Genomic DNA, 12,955 nt, shown 5'->3' on the forward strand with positions numbered 1-12,955 from the left:
TCTTCCTCAGATCTGTGCAATTTCATACGGCTTTTCAAGGCGGGGGAGGGCATATTTAATAAAGAGTAGCAACTATAATCTTAAAATTTTATTTCCAGTTCCTACCAATTTTTTAAATGTTGTTATTCCTTCCATAGCAAGGTTGACTCTAACCAAAATGATGTAGGTGCCTTGTCTTCAGTGTTTTCATTGTCTTGCTATTTTCCTCTTTTTACCTACTTCACCTGTCTTTAGGACCCCTTTTCCTCCACTTTGTCCATATAGCCAGAGCTGTATTACTATCTTGTTTCTTCCAAAAGCCAAACTTTTCATATATACTGTCTTGTTTCCCAGGGGCTTCCAAACCCCAACCCCCCAAAGATTAAGTCTTTAGTGATAAAATTTCTGGCATTTGGGATAGGATTGAAGAGAGTTTTTTGTGAAAACCTTTATCATGGCCCTCAAATTATACCATATAGATGACTGCCAGCTTAAAGCAGTTAATCATGAACTCAAGTCCTACTTCCGTCCTTATCAGCATTTGACCTTGGTAAATCACATACCTGCCTTAATCCCCAATTTCCTGTCTAAGAAACGGAGTTAACAACAGGAGCTCTCTCACAGGAGTGTTGTAAGTATTAAGTGAGATGACCTATGAAAGGATTTTAGCATACAGCCTGGAAGTGGACCCTCAAAAAATGTTGGACATTGTTACCATTGACCAAAGGCATCGTGACACCTTTCGGTATTAATCTCTACTATAGTATAACTTCACAAAGTTAAATAGTATGCCTTTTTAAAATAACATTGCCTTTTAATTTTTTTATGCTGTATTTCAGATTTGATTAAGGTAATGTGACCAAAGACACATTCAAATGATCAAAGATAATTCAAATTTTGAACTGTCTTATATCATAATGTGATTTTTACTTTTTTCTCTTTGAAAAACTGGCTTATTGAAACAAAGTATTATAAGTCAAAGACATCAGTCAAGTTATAAAGTATTTTTTCTTCTTTGTAGCAAAGGAGACAAGCTTCTGACTCTGATGTTATAAATAACAAATCGTGGAGAGGAAATACCAAGAAGGAGTGTTGGAGTTATCCCTCTACTAAGCAAAAGATGAAATCTGATGGATTAGGAGCATCTGGACATTCATCAAGTTCTAACAGAAATACTATAAATAAAACTTTGAAGCATGATGATTTAAAGGAAAAGGGTGGTACAAAAACAGCTTCCAAGGTTACTAAAGAACTTAAAACTGGGGGAAAAAATGTTTCTGGAAAACCCAAAGCTATAATAAAGTCCCAAACAGAAAACGGTGATAATGCAAAGTCAGCAAACATGTCGCCTAGACAAGCTGTGGAAAGATCAGCAGCAGTGGCAGCAAATGGACAGAAAAATTCATTAAATGGGAAAGGAGTAAGAAATCAGGAAGGGCACATTACTGGCGCCAGACCCAAGGTACTCACTGGAAACTTAAATGCGCAAGCCAAAGCAAAGCCTCTGAAGAAAGTGACAGGAAAGGATTCTCCATGCCTCAGCATCACAGGGCCCTCCAGCAGATCTACAAATTCAAGTATGGAATTATTGATTTCCACTGAATGTCTGGATGAACCAAAAGAAAATGGATCAGTAGGAGAAGAGAAGCCTTCTAGTGAGAAACTGTCCTGTTGTGAATTTCCAGGACAGACCATGAAAAACAGTGTGGAAAGTATCAAAACTTCCACTGTAGGTGGGTTTTAGTACCCTCACTTTTAATAGCTCCTGATAGTTAAAGTTCCTACAAAAAATGATTCTGTGTTTGGATGTTTATTTAGTTTGAAATGCCAAAAAGCATTTATTTATGTGTGTTCATGCAAACTGAGAGAAACCATACTTCATCCCACATTAACATTTAATTTTGGATATAGTGTCTGACCACTGAATTTATGCATGACTTTTACATATTCAGTTCTCTGTTTCATGACTCACTGTTTCTTAATTTACAGCAGTAAAATCTCGACCTGTTTCAAAAGTTACCAATGGAACTTCAAATAAAAAAAGCATTCACGAAGAAACTAGTATAAATAACAGGTAAGTTCTCCCTTCATTATTTTACCTATACGTTAGCTTTTTCTAAGTTAATTGTATACTGACTTCTAGCTAAATATTTTAAAAATATCTTTTCGGGGCACTTGGGTGGCTCAGTCAGTTAAGCATCTGACTCTTGATTTTACTCAGGTCATGATCTCAAGGTCCATGAGTTCAAGCCCCTCATTGGGATCTGCACTGCCAGATTGTCTCTCTCCCTCTCTCTCTGCCCCTCCCCTGCTCACACACTGTCTCTAAAAATAAATAAATAAACATTAAAAATATTTTTGAAATATATCTTTTCTTTTTTGTTAGAAAATTTAATGTATTTATACAATGATATTTTAAAACTATTTCTTAAAAGGAAATAGTATATTTACACAGAATGACTATGGATGCAAAATGATAGATTACATTTGTGGCACTTGATTATGCATTGCTTTATCATACTTGACCCACAAGCTTATGAACTTAAAGACTTATGAACATATGATTTTTCGATTTTTAGAACAAAAGATATTTTTTAATTTGAGAAAAAATATATTTCATATATGGGTCTTTTGAAAGTTCATGTGTTGGGGGCATCTGTGTGGCTCAGTCAGTTAAGCATCCAACTCTTGATTTTGGCTCAGGTCATGACCTCACAGTTCGTGGGTTGCAGCCCTGCATCAGGCTCTGCACTAACAGTGCAAAACAAACCCTGCTTGAGATTCTCTCTCTCTTTCTCTATCTCTCTGCCCTTCCCCTGCTCATGAGCTATCTCTCTCTCAAAATAAATACATCAACTTAAAAAAATAATAAAATAAAAAATAAAAGTTCATGTGTTGGAATCTGAGTGCAATACTGAATGCAAATCATTTTTCTTAGTGCACTAAAGAAGGTCACTAACAAAGGATATAGTGATCCAGTACCACAGGCAATTTTAAAGAAAAGAGGAAATGGCAGTGGATGTACTACAGCTCAACAGAGAATAAAAAATGCCTCATCTAATCTTGCTAAAACTCAAGGTAAAGCTGAAATAGTCCTGGGTATTACTTCTGTGTTTAAATTGAATAAGCAGAACTCTGATTTGGAACTTTCACAACAAATAAACAAAATATAACATAGTTTCACTCATTTTATATTTGTGTCATACTATAAAGATGAGATTTTACACTTTACTTTTTGACAAGTATTTTGGTATTACCAGGGTGTGGGTTTGGTTTTTATTGTCTTTTATGAGAAATAATTAAGGGAGTCACTGGTTTATCTGTATTTTTGGTCCTTTTATATATTATGCCCAGGTTTCTTCAGTTTCATTGTTAACTGTAGGAATTCCATGTGCAAAACAGGCACTAATAAGCCCTTTAAATAGTAATGGTACAGTCTTGAAAGCTGTGATATGTAGGGAAGAAGAATTTTCCCTCCTGTTACCTATTGTTTTGCTATGTTCTAAGAAAGAAAGGATACTGATCAGATTGTATGATTTGCTAAGCTAATAACTCATTTTAAAAATTAATTTGTTTTGGGGTGCCTTGGTGGCTCAGTTGGTTGAGCACCCTGCTCTTGATATCAACTTAGGTCGTGATCTCGGGGTTGTGAGTACAAGCCCTGCACTGGGCTCTGCGGTGGGCATGAAACCTACTATAAAAAAAAAATTAAGGGACGCCTGGGTGGCTCAGTCGGTTAAACGTCCGACTTCAGCTCAGGTCATGATCTCGCGGTCCGTGAGTTCGAGCCCCGCGTCGGGCTCTGTGCTGACAGCTCAGAGCCTGGAGCCTGTTTCAGATTCTGTGTCTCCCTCTCTCTCTGACCCTCCCTCATTCATGCTCTGTCTCTCTCTGTCTCAAAAATAAATAAACATTAAAAGAAAATTAATTTGCTTTATGTATTAAGCATTCATGTAGATAAGAGCTTGTAAAAGCCTAAAAACAATTTTGAGCTAGATAATTAATACTGAAAGTAAATTTAAAAATAAACTGGAGATGGGAATGCAAGCTGGTGCAGCCACTCTGGAAAGCAGTATGGAGCTTCCTCAAAAAACTAAAAGTAGAACTACCCTACGACCCAGCAATTGCACTACTAGGCATTTATCCATGGGATACGGGTGTGCTATTTCGAAGGGACACATGCACCCCCATGTTTATAGCAGCACTATCAACAATAGCCAAAGTATGGAAAGAGCCCAAATGTCCATCAGTGGATGGATAGATAAAGAAAAAGAATGAAATCTTGCTGTTTGCAACTACGTGGATGGAACTGGAGGGTATTACGCTAAGTGAAATTAGAGAAAGATGAAAATCATAATGACTTCACTCATATGAGGACTTTAAGAGACAAAACAGATGAACATAAGGGAAGGGAAACAAAAATAATATAAAAATAGGGAGGGGGACAAAACAGAAGAGACTCATAAATATGGAGAACAAACTAAGGGTTATAGGAGGGATTCTGGGGGGGGGGGTGGGCTAAATGGGTAAAGGGCACTAAGGAATCTACTCCTGAAATCATTGTTGCACTATATGCTAACTAATTTGGATGTAAATTTAAAAAAATAAAAAATAAAATAAATAAATAAATAAAAATGCATTTGAGCTGCCTAAATAAATAAATAAACCGGAGAAAAATTATTCATGTTCTAGTAATAACTAAAAATTACACATTTAAAAAGATTTGGCAGTTCTGTTTGGTAGATTTAAATGTTGAAAATGTCATCACTAGGACTTAACCAGTGTAAACAAATGGATCTCCAAATTAACCCTTTCTCTCCAGTTACCAATTTTAGTTGCCACTGCACAGCTAAGTTGTTAACCCAAATGATCTATAATAATCACGATCTTGCTATGAGAAGTAAATTAATTTTGTTTGTGTTTGATGGAAAAAACTGCAGTAATTTAAACATTTCTATTTTATATTTAGCTTGATTCTTCTTTCAGCTGTGTGGAACACAAGTCTTTTTTTCCCCAAAAAACTTCAAGGGGAAGACCCTTCCTGCTCTTTTAATATAAGAAAATCAAGTTTTTCCACCCTCATATATTTATGCAAGTCCAGTTCTGACATGAGGATCAAGGCTCTTGAGGAAGAGAGATCCTATTTAAATAATTTTGCTAAGAGGCTGGACTATTCCTCCTGTATTTGTAATAAAAAATATTTTATTTTTTATTTTATCATGTTACTCCTAATCTTTTATTGTCCATTGTCATAGATATTTCATCATTTCATTGTTAATTTTATTTTTTCTAAAGTAATTTAAAAACAAGTATTGCATTTTATTCACAAGTTGGAAGTGTATTATATATTTTTAATTTTTTTTTCTTAGGATCTCAAGGAGAGTCACCAACTTCAGTAAAATCTTCAGTCTCTTCAAGGCAGTCTGATGAAAATGTGACAAAATTGGACCACAGTACAACTACAGATAAACAAACACCTAAGAAAAAAATTGTCAAGCAAGGACACACACCTTTGCCTAAGGTTAATGCAAAAATAGTGGCAATGCCTAAAAACTTAAATCAGTCTAAGAAAGGTGAAGCTTTGAATAATAAAGATGCAAAACAGAAAATGCTTCCTGGACAGATTACATTGAAAACTCAGCCTTCTTCTCAGAGACCTTTAAAAAGTGAAACATGTGTTGTCCAAAAAAGCATGCTTCATGATGTACATGATAGTAAAAACAAGGACAATATTTCTGAACAGAAGCCTCATGAACCGCTAATTAATCTCGCATTAGAAATCAGCAGTACAGAAGCATTCCAGTCATCATGCATACCTGACCCACAAAAGCCATTAAACAATCAAGGGAAAGAGAAATTAGAATGCCAAAGTATTTCAGATTTGGAAAAATCAAAATGTGAACTGGAATCAAAACAGATGTGTTCAGATAAAAGTGAAACAAAATTTTCCAGCAAACAAACACATCAGCACAAGACAGCTAAAATATATTGTCATTCTGATGGGAGTGATAATGTAGATCCAAAATTTTATAACACCACTGCCCTAAAATCCACGATTTCAGATCCCAGTGTAAACTCCCTGAACTCTCATCCAGTTTGTGATTTAGACTCTGCAGATGCAGAGCAAAGGCATTCAGTATCAGATAGAGAGAAGCAAGAAGTGAGAAAAGATACAAACAAATGTGACAAAGATGTTTTACTGTGTGTTCCTGAAAGGACAAATGGTACCTTAAATTCTGTCCAAGATGACAGGAAATCTAAAATTCTTGTTGAAGAACAGACAGTTCCTAGTCACTTGTCTGATGACTCTGCTATGAGTGAAATCAAACATGCTACAGCAGACTCAGATATTTCCTCCAAGTCTGTTTTGGAACAAATATCAGGAAAAACTTCTCCTAAAGATATGGAAACAACAGAAACTCCAGAGAGCCACGAAACTCCAGAAGTTCCATTCATGAGTCATTGGAATTTGAGTACCAGTGGTATGCATCAGAGAGAGAGTCCTGAATCTGACACTGGCAGTGCTACCACCTCCTCTGATGACATAAAGCCCAGATCTGAAGACTATGATGCTGGAGGGTCTCAGGATGATGATGGGTCCAATGACAGAGGTATTTCTAAATGTGGCACAATGCTGTGCCATGATTTTCTTGGGAGAAGTAGCAGTGATACCAGTACTCCTGAAGAATTAAAAATATACGATAGTAACTTAAGAATTGAAGTGAAAATGAAAAAGCAAAGTAGTAATGATCTTTTCCAAATTAATTCAACAAGCGATGATGAGATTCCTAGGAAAAGGCCAGAAATTTGGTCTAGATCTACAGTAGTCTACCCTAGGGAAAAAGAAAATGTTCTACGAGGCAGTGTCCAGTTTGCTCAGGAAGTAGATCAGGTTTCTTCCTCGGCAGATGAAACAGAAGATGAAAGATCCGAAGCTGAAAATGTTGGAGAAAATTTCTCTACATCTAACTCAGCTCCTCAGCAGTTTCAGGGAATAATTAATTTAGCTTTTGAAGATGCAACAGAAAATGAAAGTCACGAGTTTTCTGCAACTAAAAATTTTAAAAGATCCGTTTTACTTTCAGTAGATGAATGTGAAGAACTAGGATCTGATGAAGGGGAAGTCCATACTCCTTTTCAGCCTTCTGTAGATTCTCTGTCACCTTCTGATGTTTTTGATGGCATTTCTCATGAACATCATGGAAGGACCTGCTATTCCAGGTACTCACAAGGAAGTGAAGGTAGTATTTCAGAATGTAAACAAGATAAAGGCAATAGCGTATATAAAAACGAAAGCTCTCTCTTGGGTCGCAGTAGTACTGACTCATTGAGAAGAGATAAACAGAGTACTTCAGCCACAGGAAAAAAGTACACAGTAGATGTCCTGTCCAAAGGAGGTAGACAGCTTCTTCCAGAAGATAGAAAGGTAAATTGCAGAAGCGATGTGGATAATGACTTTCAGCAACGCAGCAAACTCTCAGATAGTGATATAAAATCTCAAGAAAGACCATGTCATTTGGAGCTTCATCAAAGAGAACCCAATTCTGACATACCAAAGAACAGCTCTACAAAATTTCTGGACTCCTGTCGGAGTCAACTTCTGCCTCAGGAAGGTCAAGTAAAAGAGAACCATTCTACAGCTACCAAAAGAGCTAATATTGCTTTATCTGCAGGTAATGTACAGAAATAGAAATGCTAAATACATAAGAAAATGAGTTTATAGAATTTTAACTTGGATGTAGCCCTGAGTGTTGTATTTTATTTAGACAGAGTAATTACTTAAGCAACAGATTCAAATTTCAAATGAAAACCTACATTTCTTAATAATATGAAATTAGCTAGTTACTCTTTATTGTTCACTTAAAATCTTAGTGTGGAATTAAGATCTAGTAAAAATTTGATTATTAGAGCTAATCTATTAAGAGATTTTACATGAAAGAATAAAGAGAAAAACTTAGTTTGCTATTATTTAGTTATTTATGTCTAATTTAACATAGAATTCTTGACTATTAGAAATTTTACTATACATTGAATATGATTTATGGACTATGCTAGTATATATCTAAGAGGGCTGTGCAATAATTATAGTAATATGTAACTAAAAGCACTGAACTATTTTAACTAGATTAATTATTATAATTTATATACATTTTACAGAGATTAAGACTTTCAGGATCACTATACTTCTAAAAGTTTCAAATAAAAAGATAAATTTCCTAAAAGAGATTATATTTAGAAGCAATGATAATATATGAAAAAAGCCCAGGCTTATTTCATATGTATAGATGATTTCCTGTCTAGTTGTTTTGTGTGTTTGTCTTCCTTATTATAGTAATTTGAACTAATGACTCACATTTAAAATATGCAATAGTGGCTGACAGAGTAGCTATTATATATCAGAACTAAGAAAAATACTGATCAATAGCCCTTGTTCAGCAAAATCATAACAATAGGGAGGGAACTCTTTAAAGTTGTACTTTTTTGTTTGTCCTTGCTTGCATCCTCCTTTGCATGTGCAATATACAAATAAGGCTTTAGATAAAATGTATTTATTCCCCTTTTGGAACTGACTTACCTTAAAAGTCACCATCAAATGACCATGTCTTTTTTTCTCTTTACGTTTCTATTGTAGTGAATTAGACACATGTGCACATTCTATGTTTATGTTTAAGTAATTTTTGTTGTTTTTTTTTGTATCACAAGTTTCAAATTAAAGTATGGAGAATTATTGTTAGTTGCCTATGTTGATTTTGCTGCTAAACATCCTTCAATTGTTTTATTTTTTTTTTAATTTAGAAAAAGAAATGCCTCAGTAATCCTGTCAATTTTGTATAAATGTTATTTTTCCCATTCTATGTTTTTTTGGACTATAACTATTATATTGTTTTAATATTGTTCTACAAAATCTGAGGGGTACCAACATGTGCAATTTTTACATTGTATAGTATTATGAATTATTTCAGGATACATAGATGATTGTGACACACTGGCACAAACCTACATGTATGACCATCGGCCTTCAAAAACCCTCTCTCCAATATATGAGATGGATGTAGTAGAAGCATTTGAGCAGAAAATGGAATCAGAAACACATGTTACAGACATGGATTTTGAAGATGATCAGCACTTTGCAGAACAAGATTGGACACTCTTAAAGCAACTGCTGTCTGAACAGGATTCAAACTTAAATATTACGAATTCTGTTCCTGAAGACTTAAATTTAGCACAGTATCTAATCAATCAGACATTACTTTTAGCACGAGACAGCTCAAAACCTCAGGGTAAAGCACATGTTGACACTTTGAACAGATGGAGTGAACTAACCTCTCCACTTGATTCCTCAGCAAGTATCACCATGGCTAGTTTTTCCTCTGAAGATTGTTCACCCCAAGGGGAATGGACAATTCTAGAACTGGAAACTCAGCATTAAGAGTATTAACACTTTGGAAAATTTTTAACAATGCCCCCCCTTTATTTTTGATGCTTATATCCTAATAATAATTGCATTAGCCAGAGATAGACTGTCCTTAATAATGAAGGAGTCTTTCTAATTTATTAAGGTAACATAGTTTGTTTATTAATATGATATCACATGTAGAAAAAAGATGGTTTTCTAAAATTTTTGAGCATGTTTTATTAATTATTAGAGAAATTAGTGGACTTACAACGAGCCCTTCAGTTGTCCTTTCCTAACTGATCATTTGTTCACTTGTTTATAATTCAAGAATTTAAAATGTGAATGCACAAGTAGATCAGTCCATTTACTTTTTGCTCTGCATATGGTAACAGTAATTTAACAATAAAAAACCTATTGTGCTTGTGTTCAATTTATGTAGAGTTAATCAGTGAGTAACATTCAAACTCAGGTTTGTGTGATTGACCCTGACAGGTGAATATTAGAAAAACCCTTCATTTTCCCAACAGTGCAGATCCAGGAAATTGTGAAGTACATGTACCTCAAATTTCAATCACATTGTTACTAAAACCGAGAAATGGAATCCCTTGTAACTCTTTTTGAGGTATATCCAAAAAGAGGTATCTGCCCTCGTTCAAAAGATGTGGGAAAACTGTCCATTTGTTTTACCTAGATAGACTTTCTTTATAGTTAATCGCTCTTCATTTTCCATTCCACTTAGAGATATTTTGGGACTGTCCCAGCAATAAACGTACACTAAATATTAATTTTAAAATGGGTACATGAGGGGGACGCCTGCTTGGCTCAGTCGGTTTAGTGTCCGACTCTTGATTTCAGCTCAGGTCATGATCTCACAGTTTGTGAGGCCTTTGTTGGGATCTGTGCATGAGTGAAGAGCCTGCTTGGGATTCTGTCTCTCCCTCTCTGCCCCTCCCCCACTCTGTCTCTCTCTTCTCTCTCAAAATAAGTAAACTTAAGGGCGCCTGGATGGCTCAGTTGGTTAAGCGGCTGACTTCGGCTCAGGTCATGATCTCGCGGTCCGTGAGTTCGAGCCCCGTGTCGGGCTCTGTGCTGACAGCTCAGAGCCTGGAGCCTGTTTCAGATTCTGTGTCTCCCTCTCTCTGACCCTCCCCCGTTCATGCTCTGTCTCTCTCTGTCTCAAAAATAAATAAACGTTAAAAAAAATTTTTTTTAATAAATAAATAAACTTAAAAAAATAAAACAGGTACACGAGGCAATTGAGTACTGAGTTAAACTGCATGTGTGTGTATATGGGCACATACACGCATGTATGTTTTCTCCACATGTCTATATATTCTAGATTCTTCCTTGATTAGATTGTCTTTCAGTCTGTAATTCTGGTAGCAAGACAAAGATAAAAATATCTTCTACAAAATGGTACTGGAGAATGAACACTTGGATACCTACTTGATATTAGTAGACACTGCCTTTAGGATGATGAAATTTAGTAGAGTTAACTTCTCTCAAAGCTATGTAACTAACTCATAATTTCTCTATAATATGTCAAAAGTAGGAAAAACTTAGTTTTTGTTTCTAATTCCTTTGCTAAATAATGGTTTTCAACAAATTATTAAACATAGAGTGAATGTATTGAGTATCAACAATCATATGAATGCACAGTCATTTGTTATTCTTATATAATAACATGATTATGTTAACGTTAGCCACTAACCTGTTATACCATAAATTTGCTATGCCTTTTTAAACTACAAGTTCTGCAGGAGGCACTCATTCATTCCAACAGTCAAGAAATAGGCATTGGTTCTATGCACTGAGGTACAAAGATAAGTAGGGTTCGATTCCTGCTCCCCACCCAAAAAAAAGAGAATTCAGTTTCTAGTGAGGAGAAAAACCATGTAAGAGAAAGGTTAAAATATAGTAGTATTATAAGAACGTTGTATTTTCAAGGTGGATGAGAATTTAGAGATTAGTCTAATCCCTTCAGATTCAAAAAAGGACTCTGAAGTCCAGAGGAATTCAAAGATTGCCCAAGGTCCCACAGGTAATTTGTGGCTACAATCTAATATTCCTTCATTTTAATTTGATGTTATTTCTGCCACACAACATAGTCATTTGATTTTTATCATAAAACCTGAGAGGATGTGTATATCTATACGTAGTTTGTAATATAAAGAAGTAATGTATGATAGAGTCAGAAACCATGCAGATTCCCAAGACATTATGTTATTTTCCTTTTCTCCAAATGAGAAATTACTTTTATGTGTTATTTTTAATAAATGCCTCGGAAGTTCAACAATTTATAAATGAAACTTCTTTCTCAGTTATAAGGTCTTTAAAACTTTGTTCTTAAACTACTAGACATTAAAAAGCCATTCAATTTCATGTCACATCTGCAGATAGGTAATAGGGAAGGCATTTTGCTTAAGTAATGACCTCTTAGGTAATTTCAGGACATGTGTGTTTTCTTATCATGCTCTTCTGTGTATGATATCTCTACCAGTCTGTTTACTGTGGGACTCTTCGGGCTAGTACTTCATGATTTAACAAACACAAAGCGAAAAATGATGCTAACATTTATTTAGCTCCTATTATATGTTAGATATCGTGCTAAGTGTTTTAAATATGCACTAACACATTTAATTCTCACAGCAGTTCTATGAGATTTGTCTTATCATCTTTATTTTTCACATGAAGAAACTGATATAGAGTCCTTACTCTGGATTAACTACCCTAATGGAAGAAACTAAAAGAGAAATAGTACACTATACTATTGTTTGGTAAGATAACAGTTGTATGTGGTCAGAGTTGTGTGAGCCTAGAGGGAGAAGCCATGAACACAACAGCTTGTGAGGAAGAGATTAGAGAAAGCTTCTTAGAGCAACTAATATTCTATGACTCCTTCAGAATTTCTATAAAGGGCTTAGTGACTGCAATCTAGTTGGAAGTGTAGGCCAGGGGACTTAGCTTGAAGCTGCACTTGTATAGAAAGTACTTCACTTGTACTTAGATTGTATGTTATATATTGATAAAAATAGGTATGTTCTTAAAGGATGCCTTTGTACATAGTTGGAAATTGCAAAAAGTCCCAATTGTCCATGCCAAAAAAAACAAAATCTTATTTTTATTTTGATTTGGCTTGCTCTGGAGGATTGGTAAAGATTATGTAAACAATTTAAAGCCCCTTTATACCATCTCTTGGAGCAATCAAGTAACCAGATGCTGGCTTTCAAGGATGAGTAAGAATTTGCTTGGTGATAGGGCATTCTGGACACAACAGTGCATTAAGGAATGGTGACCATGATGTGTGTTGAGAATGGGGAGGAAGAGTGGTAGGAAAGGCTGAGCTGGAGTTAGATTCTTAAAGTTATTAAAAAACTATGCTATTGTGTTTGATTAGTCCAAACCCTGGATTTAATAGACATTATGTCTCCTTCCAATGTGCATTCCTTTATTTACTTATTTTTATAACAACGATTTCTTTTTTTTTTTTTTCCTTCAAGTTTATTTGAGAGAGAGAGAGACAGAGAAAGAGAGAATCCCAACCAGGCTCAGCACTGTCAGCTTGGATCCAGATGTGGG

At 35.2% G+C, this 12,955-nt stretch overlaps 1 protein-coding gene across 5 annotated transcripts in view; it reads left to right on the forward strand.

Moving 5' to 3' along the window:
- Positions 1–12,955, forward strand: part of BTBD8 (BTB domain containing 8) — a 114,362-nt gene that overhangs the window by 93,793 nt on the left and 7,614 nt on the right. For 4 of the 5 annotated variants that reach the window (XM_015064429.3, XM_053214424.1, XM_053214425.1 and 1 more), the window contains 5 exons: positions 1,001–1,712; positions 1,969–2,053; positions 2,918–3,057; positions 5,349–7,652; positions 8,943–10,589. In XM_015064429.3, the coding sequence (XP_014919915.3) occupies positions 1,001–1,712; positions 1,969–2,053; positions 2,918–3,057; positions 5,349–7,652; positions 8,943–9,409 (3,708 nt within the window). In that variant the 3' untranslated portion in view covers positions 9,410–10,589. Of the gene's footprint in view, positions 1–1,000; positions 1,713–1,968; positions 2,054–2,917; positions 3,058–5,348; positions 7,653–8,942; positions 10,590–12,955 lie in introns of those variants that run through there. The other variant, XM_027058608.2, reaches the window with a different exon arrangement.

This window comes from Acinonyx jubatus, chromosome C1, assembly GCF_027475565.1.
Source record: "Acinonyx jubatus isolate Ajub_Pintada_27869175 chromosome C1, VMU_Ajub_asm_v1.0, whole genome shotgun sequence".
Taxonomy (NCBI): domain Eukaryota; kingdom Metazoa; phylum Chordata; class Mammalia; order Carnivora; family Felidae; genus Acinonyx; species Acinonyx jubatus.